Below are 17,742 nucleotides of genomic sequence, written 5' to 3'. Positions count from 1 at the left end.
TTCTCAGATCTCCAGAGTTAAGTCCACCTCGTTCTGGTGATTTGTTCCTGCTTCTGATTGATGTTTCGGTTTGAAATATTTCCCAGATCCCCATCCCCAAAGTACCGCTCTGGCACAGGGATCTCGTGCAGTTCTCCCTGAGAACGATGATGCAGATACTTCATCTGTGTGACCTTTTCCTTGCAGAGTGTTTCTCTTACATCTTCACCATCTCTTGGCCCTGCAGTCTTTTTGGCAGGCTCTTTGCTTCTGATATATTTGAAAAAGCTTCTATTACCAGCTTTTACACCATTAGCAAGCTGCTCCTCCAAGTCTTTCCTGGCTTGATCTGCCAGGGTTTAATATTTAGCTCACTTGCCTTCGTGCCACTCCATTACGTGCACATGCTGGGGGAGGCCGGTCACCTGCCTCCTGTCCCCAGACACCCCCCAGGCTCTTGCATTCCCAGCACAAAAAAACTGGGCAAAACCAGGGATGGTGACTCCAGCACTGCCCTGGGCAGCCTGTTCCAATGCCCCACAGCCCTTTGGGGAAGAAATTGTTCCCCAGATCCAACCTCAACCTCCCCTGGCGCAACTTGAGGCCGTTTCCTCTGGTCCTGGCGCTTGTTCCTGGGGAGCAGAGCCCGACCCCCCTGGCTCCAAGCTCCTTTCAGGCAGGTCAGAGATCAGAAGGTCTCCCCTCAGCTCCTGTTCTCCAGCTGAACCCCCAGCTCCCTCAGCCGCTCCATCACACTTGTGCTCCAGCCCCTCCCCAGCTCCGTTCCCTTCTCTCAACTCGCTCCAGCACCTCAAGGGCTTTCCTATAGCGAGGGGCCCAAAACTGCCCCCAGGATTTGAGGTTTGGCCTCACCAGTGGCTGCCCAGAGCAAGTGGTGGTAGGTCCACAACCTGCCAGTGGCAGAGGGACCCCTTCATGTCACCTGCAGGGGACAAAAGATTCTGGTTTGGTGTGCAATGAAACGAGCATCTCTCCTCCATGCTCTGCATCCTCACCCATGCTCCCCATGAAGGAGAAAGGCTGGTGGGGTGACAAGGGAGACACGGGATCTCATCTGGATGTTAGCAGCACGCAGACGGTTGATGACAAGATGCTCGAGCCAGGTGCTGGCAGGACCTGCCACTGGCGTTCGGCAGCACTGGTGTGACACTGCACAGAGCCACTGATTACACACAAGCCCTTCAGTGGGGAGGCACATTACAATCAATAAGCAGCTCTGGATATTATTTAAGAAGTCAACAGTACCAGCTTCAGGACTCTCTCATCAGATAATGGAACAGCTGGGGGAAATTCAGATAACACCACTGTGAGATCGCTGGGGAAGAGCAGGTTAAGAGGCGCAGTTGCCTCCGAGCAGCGCAGAATGTGTGTTATCTGCTGAGGTGCTACCAGGTTTCTCTGCCAGGTTTTGAAGCTTTTAATGATACAGCTTGCAAATGAAAATAACCCCTTTAAAATAATATTTGGTGGCCTTTTCAGTCTTAGGATCTAACTTTCCAGTATTAGCGAGGGTCCACCGCTGAAGGTCTGCTTCCATGATGCTCCCCATCCCTAGCTCTGATTGACCTCCTATTCCCTCCTGCCTTACCCGCCTATAATTTTGCCTTTTTCTCTAGCCCAGGACCCTCTTCAGCCTGATGGGGAGGTCACACCCTGCAGACACCCCCCAGTCCTGCAGATGTCTTGGGTACGGCATTACCCACGCGCCACGGGGACCTGCCTGCACCAACCGAGGGTGGTACCCAGGCTTCAGATTTCGTCAGGATGGAAAGGGAAGCAAGATGGCACAAGCAGGTGTTGTGCAACCACGTAGAGTTACTCATGGTCAGATGCAGCATCCAGAACCTGCTTTTCATGCGGAACTTGACTTGCTAATGAGCTTGAATCTGGGTCAGGCATTTCCCACACTGGGGATGGGTGGATGCGGGCATCGGCACCCTACCAGGGAACCTGGAGACACGAGGCAGAGCAGCTGGCTTGTCTCTGGCTGTGACTGCCACGGGTGAATTTTTGCAAAGAGCCCTTTGGCTCCCGCCTCCTGCCAGTTTCAGCAGGCTGGGGTGTGTGTCTGCGCGGGCTGAGAGCAGCCGCCGCTGTGAATCTGGCCCTGAGATCATCACAGAAACTTGGCTCTTAACTGAAGGCGCCTGATGCACCGTGGGTGCAAGTCCCTTCAGGTCCTGGCTGCTCCTGGCACACACTGAAGGTCACAGCCGCCCCTCTCCTCAGAGCAAAGCAAAAACTGCTTTGGAGACAATGCATCATTTTCTTTAATGCAAGACAGGTCAGCTAGATTAGGTGCTGCCTTCGTGAGGTTTTCCTGGGGTGGGCGAGAGGGTGACCACAGCTGTGTCACCAGCCAGACCGTGGTCCGTATGACACAAACCCAGGTGCTGCCCCAGCTGAGCGGAGCAGATGCTGGTCACTGCAGCGCCTGTTCGATGCTCTCCAGCTGCCGGGGTGACAGGGACTTTCCCTGGCACCTGCCTGACGGTTGCTCGTGAGGATCCTGCTGTCCCGTGGGATGCTCCAGCACTGGGCAGATTTTCTGAGCCCCCAGGGCTGCATCACCCCAACCATGGGGAAAAAAACCCAAGGGACAGTCTTCCCTCTGCTCCTTGTCCTGTGATTTATTCCAGTGATGCTCTGCTCTTTTACCAAAATTTCAAAAATTAGACACAGTAGCCTGTTTCATTCATATGCATGCCTGGGCACTGGATTTGAATATGAAAATGGTGCATTAAAAGGGGGTTAAAGTACAGGCAAGTGGCTAATCAGATCTTTACATCCCATGTACTGACTGGGATGCCCTCGCCTGATTTGCAGGTTGATCTTACCTTGTAGTCCTTTAATTCCTTGATCCAGGCAGCACATTCAGTGAAAATCAATGTAAATAAGGCTCCTGTGGTTCTGCCTCTCCCCATCGGAGCCCAGGACCTGAATCAGATGGACCAAAAACTGCTCTCAGCCATTCATTTATTTTTTAAAACCAATCCAGCCTAGAGCAGGATTATGTGGATTAGCAGCTGAGCATTCCCCTGCCTACAAAACACGCACAGCCAGCCAGCCAGATATTCGCTGATGAGAACCCTGTCCTCCAAGCACGACATGTATTTACATGGCCTCTTGGCTGCTCGCATCCGAGCCATCTGTTTGGTGGATTTGGGGTCTGCCCGTCCTCCTGGGCTGCTTGGACCGCTGCCCCGGGGCGCGGGTGCCAGCCAGGCTGCTGCAGGCAGGAGATGCTGCAGGTTCTCTGTCTGCAGGAATGTTCTCGCTGACAGCAGGGTGAGACAAAGGGGGTCGTGGAGCAAAACAGGACATCTGCTCAGGGCAGGGGTGCAGGGAGGCGAGGGATCCAGTGGATGTCAGCGAAGCAGGTGGCATTTTTTAGCGGACCCTTCAGGGAGGCTCTTCCTGGTGAACTGCCTGCAGATTTGGGGAGGAGGAAGCATGGCCAGAAGTTATTGAAACAAAACCCAGGGGTGTATTCGGCTACAAAAGCACTGGTGCTTTTCCAGACCTCAGAAGGCACCTGAGCACCTTGTGTGGGAGCATCGCTGGGACATGGTGTCCAACACGCGAGGCTGCAGAAACAGATGGGAGACCTCCCACCTGCAAAGAAATATCCCAGTGGGTCCTGCATGGAAGAAAACGCCCCAGCTGCTGTCTCACCAACCCACTGATGACCGAGGGAAGGATTTTTTCCCCGGCCTGAGCAGCCTGAAGGCCACATGGAGCAGCACAGAGGAGGAGCTGGAGCACATGGAAGGTCACCCATGGGCGCAGAACCTTGTCCCCAGGGAAGGACCTGTCCTCCAATCTGGCATGGGGGGGTGGCATGTGTTTCTGGGGGCCCAGCTGGGTCAGCAGTGAGCTCTGTGATTTATGGTGGTGCTGGGAGCCCCCCTGTCACAGGAGCAGTGCGGGTGGCTCCACATGGGGTGGTGCAGGCAGGACAGGCAGCACATGGGCAGGAGCTCCAGGGGTGCGAGCTCTTTGGAAGGGATTTGCGCTTCCTCCGCCTTTGCTGCTGGGAGGATGCTGAGCTCTAGAAAACCCTTGCAGCCCTTGGCAGAGCCCGGCTGTGCTGCCAGGTCCCCTGCGCCCTGTCCCCGTGTGGGGACCCGCACAGCCCCGAGCGCTGATCCCGCGGCTCTGCCGTGCCAGCTCCACTCTGGCACGGGCTATGGACCGCGGCACAGCCGGAGCTGCCCAGCCGTGGTCCCTGCGCCAGGGAAACCCACTTGGCTAAACAAGTTTTCACTGACACCATTTTTTTTTTTTTTTTCTTCAGTGGAAGCCTTCCAACAATTTTTAGATTGCTCTCCGCTGAGCAGAGTGGGGCCAGCTCCATGCTGGGAGCAGACAGCTGGCTCCTGCCCCGCGCTGGCCCCCAGGCGGGGTGCCAAGCAGGCAGGACACGGGTCCCAGGCTCTCACGCACGGTGGCACAGCCAGCGGTGCCCAGGCAGCTGCCGAGGCTGGCGCGGCTGCTCCAGCCTGGGCTCTGGAGACGGACGGGGCTGCACTGGGAATCCCAGCCGGGACACGCAGGAGCAGGGTCTGGCTTAGAGCGCCGGCTGCAGCCCCTGCGATCCCCAGCTGCCAGCACAGGGTCTGCCCAAGGGGCGGCACCGTCAGGCAGATGGCAGCGGCAGGTTGCACAGGAGCCAGTGACCTCCATCCTCTCCGGCGATGTCCTGGTGCAGGCTGCCCGGGGGGCTGCATCCCCCCACACTGCCAGACCCACTTGGGGATGGACTTTTTAGCATGGCCTGTTGCGATAGGACAAGAGGTGATGGTTTTAAACTAAAGGAGAGAGATTCAGGCTGAACATGAGGAAGGAATTGTTGGCCCTGAGGGTGGTGAGAGCCTGGCCCAGGTTGGCCAGAGAGGTGGTGGCTGAACCATCCCTGGAGACATCCCAGGCCAGGCTGGACGGGGCTCTGAGCAACCTGAGCTGGTGCAGATGTCCCTGCTCATGGCAGGGGGGGCACTGGGGGGGCTGGGGAGGTCCCTTCAACCCAAACTGTCCTGTGATTCTATGATTCTATAAATGCTCCCAAAGGAGCTTCCCAGGACCTACCTCTGGGACTGAAAATAATTTCCCAGAGGAAGATGGGTGCATGGATAAGACAATCAGAGATGGTTGGATGAAGGAAGGCAGAAATAACTCTGCTACATTTGGCAGTTTCTCTTGTTAAGGCATTGCTGGTGGTTCCTGTCTTGCTCATAGCAGGAGTGACACAAGCCCCTTCCACCTTGATCAGCACAAGGCTTGGACATGAACAAGCCTGTGATTCACAGAACAAGCACTGAGGCAAAGAAACTATTGAGCAGCATTGTCATTCAAGATGCATCACTCCTCCTTCACCAAACAAGGCAGGAGCACATGCTAATAATCTGGGATCTCATAATTAAATACCCTGCAGCTTGAATATGTATAAGAAGGCATGGTTGTGGTTTCATGGGCTATCTCACTTGTGGCATTTCTGTGGGTTGGAGTTGCTTTGCTTTGCAACTTCAGTGCTCATGCAGGGCTTGCTGTATGTGGCACACTATCAATCACAGGTGTGAAAAATCCCCCAAGCAGCCAGAAAATGGAAACAATCTCGAGTACTCACGAAGTGAAAGCAGAAAGCCATTCCCAAGACATTCCTTCAGCAGTGAAATGGCTTTTTAAGGAATCCAGAGAGAAAATGTAATAAGGGAAAGGTTGTACAGAAAAAGAAATCCCCATCACCTGCAGCAACACAATATGATAGGAAAATTTGGGATGGATGGGACTCTGGAGGTGTGACCAACCTGATCTGGGTGAAGATGTTCCTGCTCATGGCAGGAGGCTGGACTAGACGACCTTTGAAGGTCTCTTCCAATCCAAACTATTCTATGATACTATGATTCTATGATTCTACTGATGTCCATCGGGAGATCTATGACCAGATGAGGTATCTAGCTGCAGTCTAATGCATGTTGAGGGAGGTCCAAATGCTTCAGCTCCTTTGTAAGCACCTCCGACAGTGTGGTCTGCATCTCCAGGCATGTCCTCTTCCACCAAGACAGAGATGTGCACATGGGGAGGTGGCCGCAGGGGGTTGAGTGGGAGATCCTGAGGACAACCAGTGAAAACCCTGGTAGGAGAGGGCTAAAAGCACCATCCTGAGGCTGGCTGGACATGCCAGCAACCAAAGATGTCAACGCCATTTCCAAAGGAGGTGACAATCCAGGGAGATGATTTGTCCCCTCTGGGACCGCACCAAAACCACAGCACCTGCCACCCCTCCAAAAGACTCCCCGGGGAAGTGGGAGGAGATGACACCAGTCAGGGTGGAGATGCTCAGTGTGGGGAAATCATCTTGGCGGCAGCCGCTCCGTGGAAGGGAGAAAGTGCAGCACCACCCGCCCCGGGCACAGGGCCAGCGCGTCTCTGCACGAACAGGCAGATGGAGTTTGCTGCAGGGACACTGCCGAAAGCATTTGAAGAGCTTCTTGGCCCTTTCGGGCTGCCTGGGACGTGACTGCCCACTTGCATGTACAAACCGTTGCACCAAAGGGACCTTGCCCCTGTGATGGCCGTGGGCTCAAACCCCAAATATTTGTGCTTTGAGCAGTGGTTGCTCCACCATTCCTCAGGCGCTCACACAGCTCTGCTTGCACCAGCTGTGATGACACTGTCCAGGGTGCCTTTGATGTAAACTTCCGGGTAATGCTGAGATTTTTTGCAGAAAGAACTGCTTAACTCCCACCTCGATGCAATACATCCATCTTTCCTATGGGAGCAAAAGTGAGAACGTCCCCCTAAACCAGTACAGCCTGGGGCTCCTGTGACTCTGCTCCTTGTGCAGGGAAACATCTGGGAGGCTGATGGCAGCTGTGCTGCTGCTGGGGTCTGTGCAGATGAAATACAGCGCAGTGCTGTCATCATCCCTGTCTAGGGGGTTACACGCCACCTTCAGCAGACACAACCCACTGGTGTTTTCCTCTCTGGTGTCCTCCCACACCTGCTGAAGGCTGTAACTCTCTGCTGAGCTTCCTCGTTGCTCTCCCCCGTGCCCCTCTCTGTGCTGCCTGTAGCTCTCAGCACGATGAAGATGATCTGGAGGACCCTTTGCTCCCAGTGCTCCCGATTTCTGTTCGGAGCCATCAGCTGCCTCTTGCCACATGCTGTGATCTCCTGGCAATCAGGGAGCAGGTGACCACATCCATCAGGCTCCTCTGTGCCGGGTGGGACCTCCCGCGCTGGGACCCGAAGGCCAAGGACGTGCTGTTTGTTTGCAAAGCTGCTGCAGAGGAGCTGGCAAATGAGCACAGCCCCGGGTTTTGGGCCACGCGTCAGCAGCGGGGGGGGGCCAGGCTTGCTGCTGGATGGGTTCGCCTTTTGGGGTGTCATGGTACAGGTGCTTTGTGCATGGATAAGCAACCAGAGCAGGAGATGCTCCCTGCTTTGGGGCATCCTGGGAGCTCTTGGAAAGCCCGGTGATTCCTCCTCCCCGCGGGCAGGGGCAGGGAACGGGATGTCCTCTCCCGTCCGACCTCTCCTGCTGGGTCAGCAGGTCCCCGCTGGCCCCAGCCACAGGAATGCTGGCGCACAGGCCGTTTGGATGCTGCTTAACTTCAGCCCGAGCACTGTGCTGGTTTAAAAATATCCTCTGAGCAATACCTGCACAAACAGGGGGAAAAAACCAAAACAAACCAAAACACCTAACACTTTTTTGTTTTTTTTAAAAAAAAAGGCATCTGTACTTTTCCACAGGACAGACACATGTTATTCAGCCTCTCTGCCCTGGGGGTGCTTTGGGTCCCTTGCCGCCGGGGGGTTTGCAGCCGGTGGGGCCCCTCCGCAAGCGGGGCCGAGCGGGGATGCCGGGGCGGGAGGGAGCGCTGCCAGCCCGGGGTGAGGCTCGCAGAGACGCCAGCACCCGCCTAAGGCTTCCCGGCAGCCTCTGGCACGGCGAGCAGGGAGCGGGTCCTGCGCTGACCCGCTCGGCCGCACCCTCCTCCCCGCCTCGCACCGGCTGTTCTCTGCTCGGGGTTGCTCCCCGTGCTCCAGCCGCGCCGGCAAAGCTTCCACGGGCGCTCGGCATCCAGCCGCCCTCCCACGCGGGCGCGGGTACCGCCCGGGCAGCAGCCGCGCTCCCGTGGGAAAGGGCCGCGATGAGCTCCTGAAGGGGGATGCCGGACCCCAGCTGGGGCTTTGGCAAGTGAGGGATGTTCTCGGGCGTGAGCCTCAAGTCAAGGTGTGTGTTTTGGAGGTGAGAAATGCCTCTCAGACCCATTTCTGCCTATTAAACCTCCGGCTGGGTGTTGTGGCACTGGGGGTTGTGGGTGAGAGAGGTGGTGGCTGAACCATCCCTGGAGACACCCCAGGCCAGGCTGGACGGGGCTCTGAGCAACCTGAGCTGGTGCAGATGTCCCTGCTCATGGCAGGGGGGCACTGGGGGGGCTGGGAAGGGCCCTCCAACCCAAACTATTCTACAGGCACGTGCTCCTGCTCTCTCCCTTGGAAATGCAGGTATTCATATGTGAAAAATGGAAGCGCGCTCAGCCCCTGCTCAGTGACCTTCAAAACCACCCAGCAAATTCAGCTTGGACCGCGAGCCCAGCCAGATGGCCCTTCTCAAACACCCTGGCCGTGCAAACTGGGGTTTTACTCTCGATTCCTGCTCCCGCTCCAAGGCAGGCTCGCGAAGCAGCAGATTCAGTATGTGCTCTGGGAAGGCAGCCACGCAGCCCCGCTCCGACGAGGAGGCGGTGGGGACCGTGCCAAGCCGGGCTGGGGAGGGACGACGCAGCCGTGGGCCAGCGACCGAGAGGCTTTGAGGTTTGTAATTGAAATGTGAAGCGCAGAGTTGAGTTTGGGGGATCCCAGGCTGGAGGGGAAGGGGCTGCATGTGGCTGTCTGTGGCTGCCAGCGCCGTCTCCAGCCAGGGCAGCCTCTGGGCGCGCGAGCAAGGCGGAGGGTGGTGGGAGACATCTCTGGTGATGGTGGAGAGGAGCCCGCAGGGACCATGGGACCATGGGGAGCTGGGTGAGGCCAGCGTGAGTCCTGAATCCCAGGAGAGGAGAGAGCAAACCGAATAACATCACCCAGCAGAAGGGTTAAAAGACCTGTCAGAGCTGAGCCTCTGTGGAAACATGGGAGACAGCTGGAAAAGATTTAAATAACTCCTTGCTGTGTGTCTGCAAGCTGTGGGTGCCAGCGAAAGGTAGTCTTATTTCTGATAATATCTGGTCTGACACACTCAATGTGTTTAACAGTTTTCGGTTCACTCAGGCAGATGAGACTAACGAGGAAGGGATCATGCAGGGATTCCTGGATGCTGCATTAGCTTGCAACCTCTGAGAGGAATGTTTTCGCCTCTAAATGCAAATAGAGGCTGAAGCTGTTGAAGAAGCTGTGACTGATCTTCATCTGAGGAATTGATACTGCAGGTTCAGGGGTAACCGAGCCCCCGGTGTGAAGGACATTGTGCAGCGTGAAGCCCAGCGGGGACATTGGGGACCCCCCGGTGCGGTTCCTGGGGAGGTGCTGGAGATGGGGTGTCCTTTTGCTTCCAAAATCGTCCTTGCTTAAATGATGGGGGACTCTGCCTGGGGACACTGTGACAAGAGCCTGTGGGCTGTCAGGGTGATGCTGAGCCCAGAGGAACCGACACAAACTTTTGGTGTGGAGACAGGGAATAGTGTCTTGGACTGGAGAGGTTTTACTACCTTTGTGCTTGGCCACGGTAGCTGTGCCAGGAGGTGAGATTAGAGGGTTCATGAACTTGTTGCGTGACATACACTGATTTCTATTGAGCAAAAGTATATTTAATCACATGGAATTAGCATTGAAAACTATTATTAAGCATTACTGTTATTAAAGAGCAGATTTTTCCCTAAGCACTTCTCTGGAGCAAAATGTACTACCGACAGCGTACACCCATGGTTGGTCAGAAATTTTCCACTCAACTCATATCACATAAAAAATGAAGCTATCGATCTACACGAGACTATTCCTGAAGTGGCTTCTTGGATTTTCAGCAAAACTCCAGCCTTTCAAAATGCAATGATTTTGGTTTCCAACTGAAAAAAACGCCAATCATTCATTCTTGAATTTTCCCCAAGTAAAAGGATGAAAATTTAGTCCCATTATGATGCACTTGGTTTGATGTGATCGTGAGCATGAACATGGCCATGAAGGAGGAGACAAACCCTGCTGCCGTTGGACGGCCTGTGCCCCTTTCCTAGACTAAGGGTTCAGCATCGGTCCTTATGAGACGCCGGAGAATCCAGCCCTGAGGTGCACGGGGGTTTGTCTGTCCCTCCCCATCCCTTTCCCAGCAGGATGGAGACAGATTTCCCTCCCCAGGACATGACTTGTGTGCCTGGCAAGCGGGTGACCCAGCTCTCTCCTGAAAACCTGCTCTGTGCTGGAAGAAAACTTTGCCTGGAATGGTTTTCCATCAGAAAACTGGGGTTTATTGAAACCAGATCTTTCCCTGGGAACTTGTCGATTTTGCTGCCATTTTCTCCAGGAAGAAGTCTAGCAGAATCACTTTGACTTCCTTGTTTCAGCAGTGTCAAAATGTTTATTCCGATCATGTCAAAACACCAAGCTCATTTCAGGAAAGTAAGAATATTTCATTTTGACTTTATCATTTCATTCGCTTAACTTCCACTTTATGTTCCGTGAAAGTATTTTTTAATACGCTCCGCTTGAGATCCTTTTGCACCGCGACACCCAGGCGCTCTGCGAGGAGACGACACCGGATCGTCACACGCGGCGTTTCAAAGGCCCGAATTAGCATTTGGGTGAATTTTCATTTCACAGGACGTGCTGCACACGAGGCTTTGCCTCTCAATGCGGAGCAGACGCCTTGTGCGCTGCTGGGATTTGCTTGGTGCTCGTCCCCCCCAGCTCCCTGCACCCCATGGGAAAACCTGTCTGCTGATCCCCGTTGGGATCGGGGGTGCTGGGGTGGCCTGAGGGGACAGTGATGGGCTGTGGGGTGGGATGGGCACCCAGGTGCTTCTCCCCATCCCTGGCTGCTGCTCCTCCGGCCAGACCGCAGTGCCGGGGAGCTCCCTCACAGCCGGGTACCCTGCGTTGTGATGCTGAAAGCTGGTTTTTTTCCTTGGCAGCAAGACAAATCGGTCACAAATGCAGTCCTTGGAGCCTGCTGGTGTTTTTTTGCGTGGGCACATATCACCATCTGCCTTCCAGCGGGGCAATGCCCAGCGTGGTCCCGCTTCAGCTCCCGCACCAGCTCCTGCAGCTCCATCCCCACCCCTAGGGCTCTGCTCTGGACCCTGGGGCATCCCCCAGCAGGGATGGGGAAGGAGATGTGGGCTTCAAAACACCCCTTGGGTGTAAATCTGGGGAGGAAGAGGGCAGAGGGGGATGTTGTGGGTATCAGGTGGAAGAAAGACGGAGGTTTTGCTGGCCTGGTGGAACAGGAGGTGACACTGGCACCAGGCAAGGACAGCCAAGCCCTGGCTGTGCCCGGAGCTGCAGGGGAGATGGTGGAGCAGGGGCTTGGGCTGCACCACCCTGCCCAGGATCCAGTCAGCGAGGAGACGCCTGGAACAGCAGCCCTTCTCTTTCTCCTCCTCCTCCTCCTCATCCCACAACTGGCAGCAGGGACCAGGGAACACCCCGGGGTGTGGGGGAGAGGGGAGGCAGCTCAGTAACCCCAGCTCTGCTGCCTCTTACCATAAAGTGATGGATGAGCAGCAGGGCCTGCTGCTTAACGGGGACAGTGGCAGCGTGCAGCTGGTTAACAGAGATGCTCCTGCCTGGTGCCAGGCGGTTAAGTGACAATTAACCAGGTGCTCAGGAAGGTGATGCTGGAAGCCAGCCCCACGCTGCTGGTGCGGGGTAGAGGGCTGAACACAAACCTCTGTGCGCCCCAGACCTGTACATGCCTTGGCTGGGGCCACATGCACCCAGAAACGTGCTGCTCTGTACCCTCAGGCCAAGCAAGGGGAGCAGGGATGAGACCCTGGGTGAGCCAGGGAGGGGAGTATTGGGCAGCTTTGGTTGCTTTTAGGCGCAAGGAGCTGCAAAGTCATCCAACACCTGCCTGGCACCTTCACCACAAGCAGCCACCCTTGTCTGCAAGGGTAAATACTGTTTTACAGGTGGGGAAACTGAGGCACCAGGCGAACAAGACCAGAGTGTTTCTGCAGAATTAGGTATTGATAAAGCACTGTGGTGACCTGGCAACGCAGGCAGGGAGGTCTGAGTGCTGTCACACAAGGGGTGAGGTGACTCAGGGTGATTGCAGGGAGATGGACCCACTGCAGCAGAGGAGGAGGAGGAGGAGGAAGAGGAATGGTGCTGGAGAAGCCCATGGCAGCAGCACAGGGAGGGTTGTGCAGGCTGGGACCTCCCTGCTCAGTTTAGCACCGGGGAGCTGAGCCTGGGCTGGAACAACAAGGCTGGAAGAGCGGGTGAGAAATGTGGGAGGGCTTTACTAATAAAGACAAGACAGAGGGAAGAAACGCTGCTGGTCTCCAAGTGGGCAAAAAGGCTGCAGAGAGAGAAGGGAACAATCCTGCCTTGCAGGTCCTCGGGGATGGGGCAAGAGACCATGGGTATAAAGGGAAATGTGGGATAGACCCCAGCAAAAATGCTCCAGGGAGGAGGGAGGCAGAGGGAGATGTGGAGGCTGGTTCCACCCTGGGGTCTGGAGGGTCGGGGCAGCTTGGGGCTCAGGGCCATTCCCAAGGCTGCTCCCGCATCTTGCACCCTGTGCGGACACAGCCAGGCTGGCCAGGGCACATCTGGTACCCCAGGCACATCTGGTGTCCCAGGCACATCAGCCCGGCCCAGTGGAGCAAGCAGATGTGGTGCTTGGCCAGCAGGTCCCCATTCTCGCGGCACCTCAGCCCCCAGCCAGCTGGGATGCGCCTCCAGGGACAGCCGGGGCGTCTGCAGCCGGTGCTACCGCTTGCAGGCTGTGTGAGACAGAGCACTTGTCAAGTCCCTCCTGTATATTGTATTATATTTATGGTATTATATTATATTTATTAGATTATATTATACTTTATTATATTATTAGAGCTGTCAGGGCAAGCACTTCGAGGCTGGAACCGTCAGCTCATAGTTGCTTGGGTAACCTTAGCCCGTCCCCTTGGACAATGAATGGGGCTGCAGGAAGAGTATCGCATGTGACTGTGGCGTTAAAGACACTGCTACAGGAACACCGGGTGGCAGCAAGGGTGACAAAGCCCCAGAGCGAGCCAGGGTGCTCGGTGACAGTGTCCCCAGGGCCAGCGAGGCACAGTGGGACGGGTCTGCAGTGGGGACGGTCAGAGTGGGCAGCGTGGGGCAAACAGGGGCTGGTCGCTGGGGAGGATGCAGGGGAGCCAGCCTGGGTACGTGGTGCGTAGGGGACACAGCTGCTGCTGCCACCCTTGTCCCCAGTGGGTGCAGGGGCAGGTGTGTGTCCCCAGTGGGCGCAGGGTGACACGCGTGTCCGTGCACATGGAGACGTTTGCACCCCCGTGGGTGCGAGGGGAGGTCGTGTCACCAGCAGGGTGCTCGTAGGGTGGCATCCCCAGTGTGAGTGGGGCAGAGGGATGGCAGGCTCCGCTGCCCCTTGCCAGGCCCTGCACGGAGCAGGGGGGGCTGCAGGCACCCGCCCCAGCCCCGGGTGGGCTCCATGGGTCTGACCTCACAGCCACCGCGCCCCCGCGGCGAAATCACCGGGGAAGCCCGGGCCGCTTGTGCCGGGGCACGGAGCGGCAGCGGGGCCAGGACCGCGGGTGGGGCCGGGTTGCGGTTAGCGCAGCCAGGGCCGGGCGGACCCCCCGAGCTGCCGCTGCCCGCGGGCGCAGCCCCCGCGGCGGGAGGGGCCGCGGCTTCGGGGCGGGGCTTGCGCCGAGGGGGCGTGTCCTCCGGGAAGGGGGCGGGGCCATCGTGCGGGGGTCTCCCGAAGAGGGCGTGGCCGCGGCGGACGAGGGGGCGTGACCCGTAGTAAAGGGGCGTGTCCCTCCGGCGTTGCCCGGGGTGACGCGCGGATGCAGCCGGCACCCCTGACGTCACCAGCGGGGAGGGTCCGCTCCCCCCTCCGCGGAGCGTCCCGCCGGCGCCGAGCCAATAGGCGGGCGCAGGGGGCGTGTCCGTCGGGCACCTCCCGCCAATGAGGCGGCGGCGGCGGCTCGGGGCAACAATGGGGGGCGCCCGGGGCGCACGTGGGGCCGCCGCCGCCGCCGGGGGTTCGCGGTCCGGGGGGCAGCGCGGTGCCGGGAGCGCGGTGCCGGGCCGCTCCGCTCCGCTCCGTCCCGCCCCGCCGCTGCCCCGCGCGGCGCTGGGGCACTCCCCTCCTCCGCCCTCCCCCCGCCCCCCCGGGCCCTCCCCCTGTGTCACGGCGGCGCCCGCATTCGGGGACGGGCACGGCGGAGGGAGGGAAGGAGGGAGCGGACGGACGAACGAACGAACGAACGAGCGAGCGAGCGAACGAACGAACGAACGAGCGGCGGCCGCCCCAGCATGTGGCCCGCCCGCGCCGTGGCGGCAGCGCGGCGGCGGCGGCGGCGGCGGGCAGGTGCGCGGCCGCTGAAACGGAGCGGGGGGGCGTAGGGGCGGGGAGCCGCCCGCCGCCCGCCCCGCCGCCGCCCTCGCCCGGCGCTGTCAGGTGCGTGCCGCCCGCCAGCATGGCTCCGCCGCGCCGCCGGACTTAGCGCCGGGCCGCCCGCCGCGGCCCCGAGCCGCCCCGGGGGGAGGCTGCGCGCCCGCCGTGCCAAAGGCTCCCGCTCCCCCCCCCCAACTCCATCCCGCTTCTCCCCGCCCAGGTGCCCCGCCGCCCGGCTCCGGAGTACGCCGGTTCCCGGTCGAGGATGCCGCCCGCCGCCGGTCGCTCCGGTTCATCTGTTGCTGCCTGACCGCGCCGCCAGCCCGGTGCAGCCTCCGCCGATGGATGCGGCAGCCCCCGCGCCCTGCCCGCCCGCAGCCGCTCCGCTGCCTATTGTGCCGGGAACGACTTCGGAGCTCCGCGGCTGGTAAAAAAAAAAAAAAAAAAAAAAAAAAAGAAAAAAAGAACCCAAACCAAAAACCAACCCCCTACGTCTGGCCCGGGGCCGGAGAGGCGACCGATGAATATGCAGCATCCCCCCCGGCTCGTCTCTCCCGTTAGCCTCCGGTTTCCCGGCGCGGAGCCGGGCAGAGCCGCCTCCTAGAGCTCCGCCGGACTTCGGGCTGCACCCCCGCCGCCTGCGCCCCGCCAGGACCCGGGCGCACGGAGCGGCTCCTCCTTCCCTTCTTCCCCTCCATCCGAGCTTGGAGCCCTTCTTCGCACTCCTTTCCCTCTCGTGGGTTTTTTTTTGTTGTTGTTGTTGTTTTCCTTTTTTTTTTTTTTTTTGGGGTGGAAACCGACCGTAACTCCGGGGAGGAGGTTGTTCGTGGGGAGGGGAGCGGCGGGGAGGGGACCATGGAAGAAAAGCTCCAGGCGCATCAGGTGGAGATCGACCCGGATTTCGAGCCGCAGAGCCGGCCCCGGTCCTGCACTTGGCCTCTCCCTCACCCCGACTTCGCGGCGGAGGAGGAGGATGGGGGCGCGGCAGGGGGACCCCCGGCTCTGGCGGCCGGTGGCGGGGACGGAGCCGAGAACGCGGCGGCCCCGGCGGAGCGCAGAGCGGCCGCCGCCGCCTCCCTGCCGCCCCCCGGCGCGGACGTCGGGCAGCTCCGCAAGGCCAAGACCTCCCGGAGGAACGCCTGGGGCAACCTCTCCTACGCCGACCTCATCACCAAAGCCATCGAGAGCTCGCCGGAGAAGCGCCTCACCCTCTCGCAGATCTACGACTGGATGGTGCGATACGTCCCCTACTTTAAGGATAAAGGAGACAGCAACAGCTCCGCTGGCTGGAAGGTACCTGACCCCCCCGAGCCGAACCCCAATGCAACTTTCCCCCCTGCTCCCAAAGGTGCACTGGTGCTGGGATGCTTCCCTCTGGCTGGTGCCTGGGGGGATTCTCGCTTTCCTCACGGTTGGGGGGATAATGGCTTGGTCAAGTTTTGGGGAGAGCCGGTGCGTCGCGGTGCTGTGTGTTGGAACCGGGGGTGGTCTTGTCCCCAGCTGGCCTCGGGCTGGGTGGCACGGCAGAGCTGGAGCGCGGTGCCGCCATCCTGCCCGGGGAGGTCAGGGAGAGGGGGGTGGCGGCGGAGTGGGTGGTCGTGGTGTGTGAGCACTGGGGTACAGGGAATGACAACTACGCTGCCATGGCTCCGCCTGTCCCTGCTTGCGCGTACCCCAGCAGTGTCAGGTCCCTGAGTGCCGCTGGCACACCCGGGAGGACAGCTGGAGGGAGGGCTGTCCCCAGACAGGTGTCTCGGGGCTGGCTTTTACCCAATTCTAGGTAAAAAGATGCACTTTTAATCCAGTGTGTCTCCTCTAGCTCAGCCCTTGCCTTCCCTGGGGCCACATCCCCCTCCTGGGGGCCACGCAGGCAGCACACGGCCCCCACGGCTCCGCACTGGCGTTCCCCAGCTCTGCTCCCGCCTGGCACTGTGGGCTTGTTAGAAATCCCTGGTGTGGGCAGTAATCCCTTTCTTGCTCAGTGTGAGCTGGGCATGCATCGCACCGACCAGCCCAGCACGGAGGGTGCCGGGTCCTGGGGGGTCACAGCAGCCCCTGCCCCTCCGGCTGACGCTCACCCAGCTCCGCACTGGGAGGGGGAAGAGATCGCCCGTGTCCAGATGGTGTCAGTAAAAAGGAGATGGTTTCTCTTAAGCCCTCCCCTAAGCCCTGTCACCTCCAGTGTGATTAGTGTGTAACGAGGCTTCGGGGGCTCTAACACAGCCTGTGCCCCTGGCACGATGTGCCCTGGCCCCAATGTGCCCTGGATCTGTCAGAGGTGGCCAGACCCGGTCTTCTTGGTTGCAAACAGGGCGTTTTTGGGGCAGGGAGGCTGGACTTTGTCTGTCACCTGTGGCTGTGGGTGCTGGTGTTGCGTGGAGGCTGGGCATCCTCTCCGCCTTGTCCTGCTCGCGATGGGTGGGCAAGGGACAGCTGGTGTCCCCCTGGTGCGGCGGCTCACTGCGGGAGGTGTCAGGGGCTGCAGAGGTGGCGTTTGTGTGGGGGCTGATCAAACCTCCACCTGCAGAGAGACCTGTGTGGCCTTGGGTGTGCGCTGAGGGAGAAGGATTTCCCCAAGACTTGCACCCGCTGGGGACAGTGGGGGACATGCACTGATGGGGTCTGGGGACATGTTGGGGAGGTTTGTCAGTGCTCCAGAACAGTGGCTGGGAGGGCTGGGATGAGAAGAGAAGGGATTCCCAGACAGTGTGTGTGTGTTGGGGGTGTGTGGGATGCTTGGGGACCCCCAGCTCGGTGTCCCTGAAGGGCAGCCTGGGGCAGTGAGGATGGAGCTGTGCTCAGTCTGTGTGCCCAGCCGTGGCCGGGCATGAGCGGGGAAGGAGGATGCTCATGTCTCATGGCGCTGGCACACGAGCCAAAGCCATGGAGCAAAGAGCTCCCCGGGTGGGAAGGATCCCAGCTGGGGACAGTGGGACCAGCAGCCGTTCTTGTCACAGTCGGTGCTGGGGTTGGATCCACCTGCAGCTTGTGTGGGATGGAGGAGTGACCCGTGTCCTCTCTGGGCATGTCAGGGCGTGCACAGGGGACAGTGGCAACACGCAGGTGTGTCTGTGCGGGTGTGCAAGGTGGCACAGGCTTCAGGTCCCGCCTACGCCAGCACTGGCTTTTGGCCGCTGGGTGAGGACAGGCTGTGATGGCAGTGCTGCCTGCCTGCATCA

General features: G+C 59.1%; 2 protein-coding genes across 2 annotated transcripts in view; both read left to right on the top strand.

Annotated features, from left to right (window-relative positions):
• The first annotated feature begins 13,651 nt into the window (after window positions 1–13,651).
• LOC135997601 (basic proline-rich protein-like) lies at window positions 13,652–15,360 on the top strand. Its single transcript, XM_065650305.1, has 3 exons — window positions 13,652–13,955; window positions 14,137–14,626; window positions 14,784–15,360. The coding sequence occupies exons 1-3, from the start codon at window positions 13,652–13,654 to the stop codon at window positions 14,992–14,994; spliced, it is 1,005 nt and encodes a 334-aa protein (XP_065506377.1). The 3' UTR covers window positions 14,995–15,360.
• A 58-nt stretch (window positions 15,361–15,418) lies between these two features.
• FOXO6 (forkhead box O6) overlaps window positions 15,419–17,742 on the top strand; it is a 35,676-nt gene continuing 33,352 nt past the window's right edge. Inside the window, exon 1 of the mRNA XM_065650678.1 lies at window positions 15,419–15,856. Coding sequence (XP_065506750.1) covers window positions 15,419–15,856 — 438 coding nt within the window. The remainder of the gene's footprint in view (window positions 15,857–17,742) is intronic.

Source organism: Caloenas nicobarica, chromosome 23, assembly GCF_036013445.1.
Source record: "Caloenas nicobarica isolate bCalNic1 chromosome 23, bCalNic1.hap1, whole genome shotgun sequence".
Classification (NCBI taxonomy): domain Eukaryota; kingdom Metazoa; phylum Chordata; class Aves; order Columbiformes; family Columbidae; genus Caloenas; species Caloenas nicobarica.
Note: the sequence above shows the minus strand (reverse complement) of the source record. Positions and strands in the feature narration are given on the sequence as shown.

Coding starts and splice junctions, on each gene's coding strand:
- LOC135997601 (XM_065650305.1), top strand. CDS start 13,652: ATGGGTCTGACCTCACAGCCACCGCGCCCCCGCGGCGAAATCACCGGG. Junction 13,956..14,136: donor GCCGCGGCGGACGAGGGGGC/GTGACCCGTAGT, acceptor CCCGCCAATGAG/GCGGCGGCGGCGGCTCGGGG. Junction 14,627..14,783: donor CCCTCGCCCGGCGCTGTCAG/GTGCGTGCCGCC, acceptor CTCCCCGCCCAG/GTGCCCCGCCGCCCGGCTCC.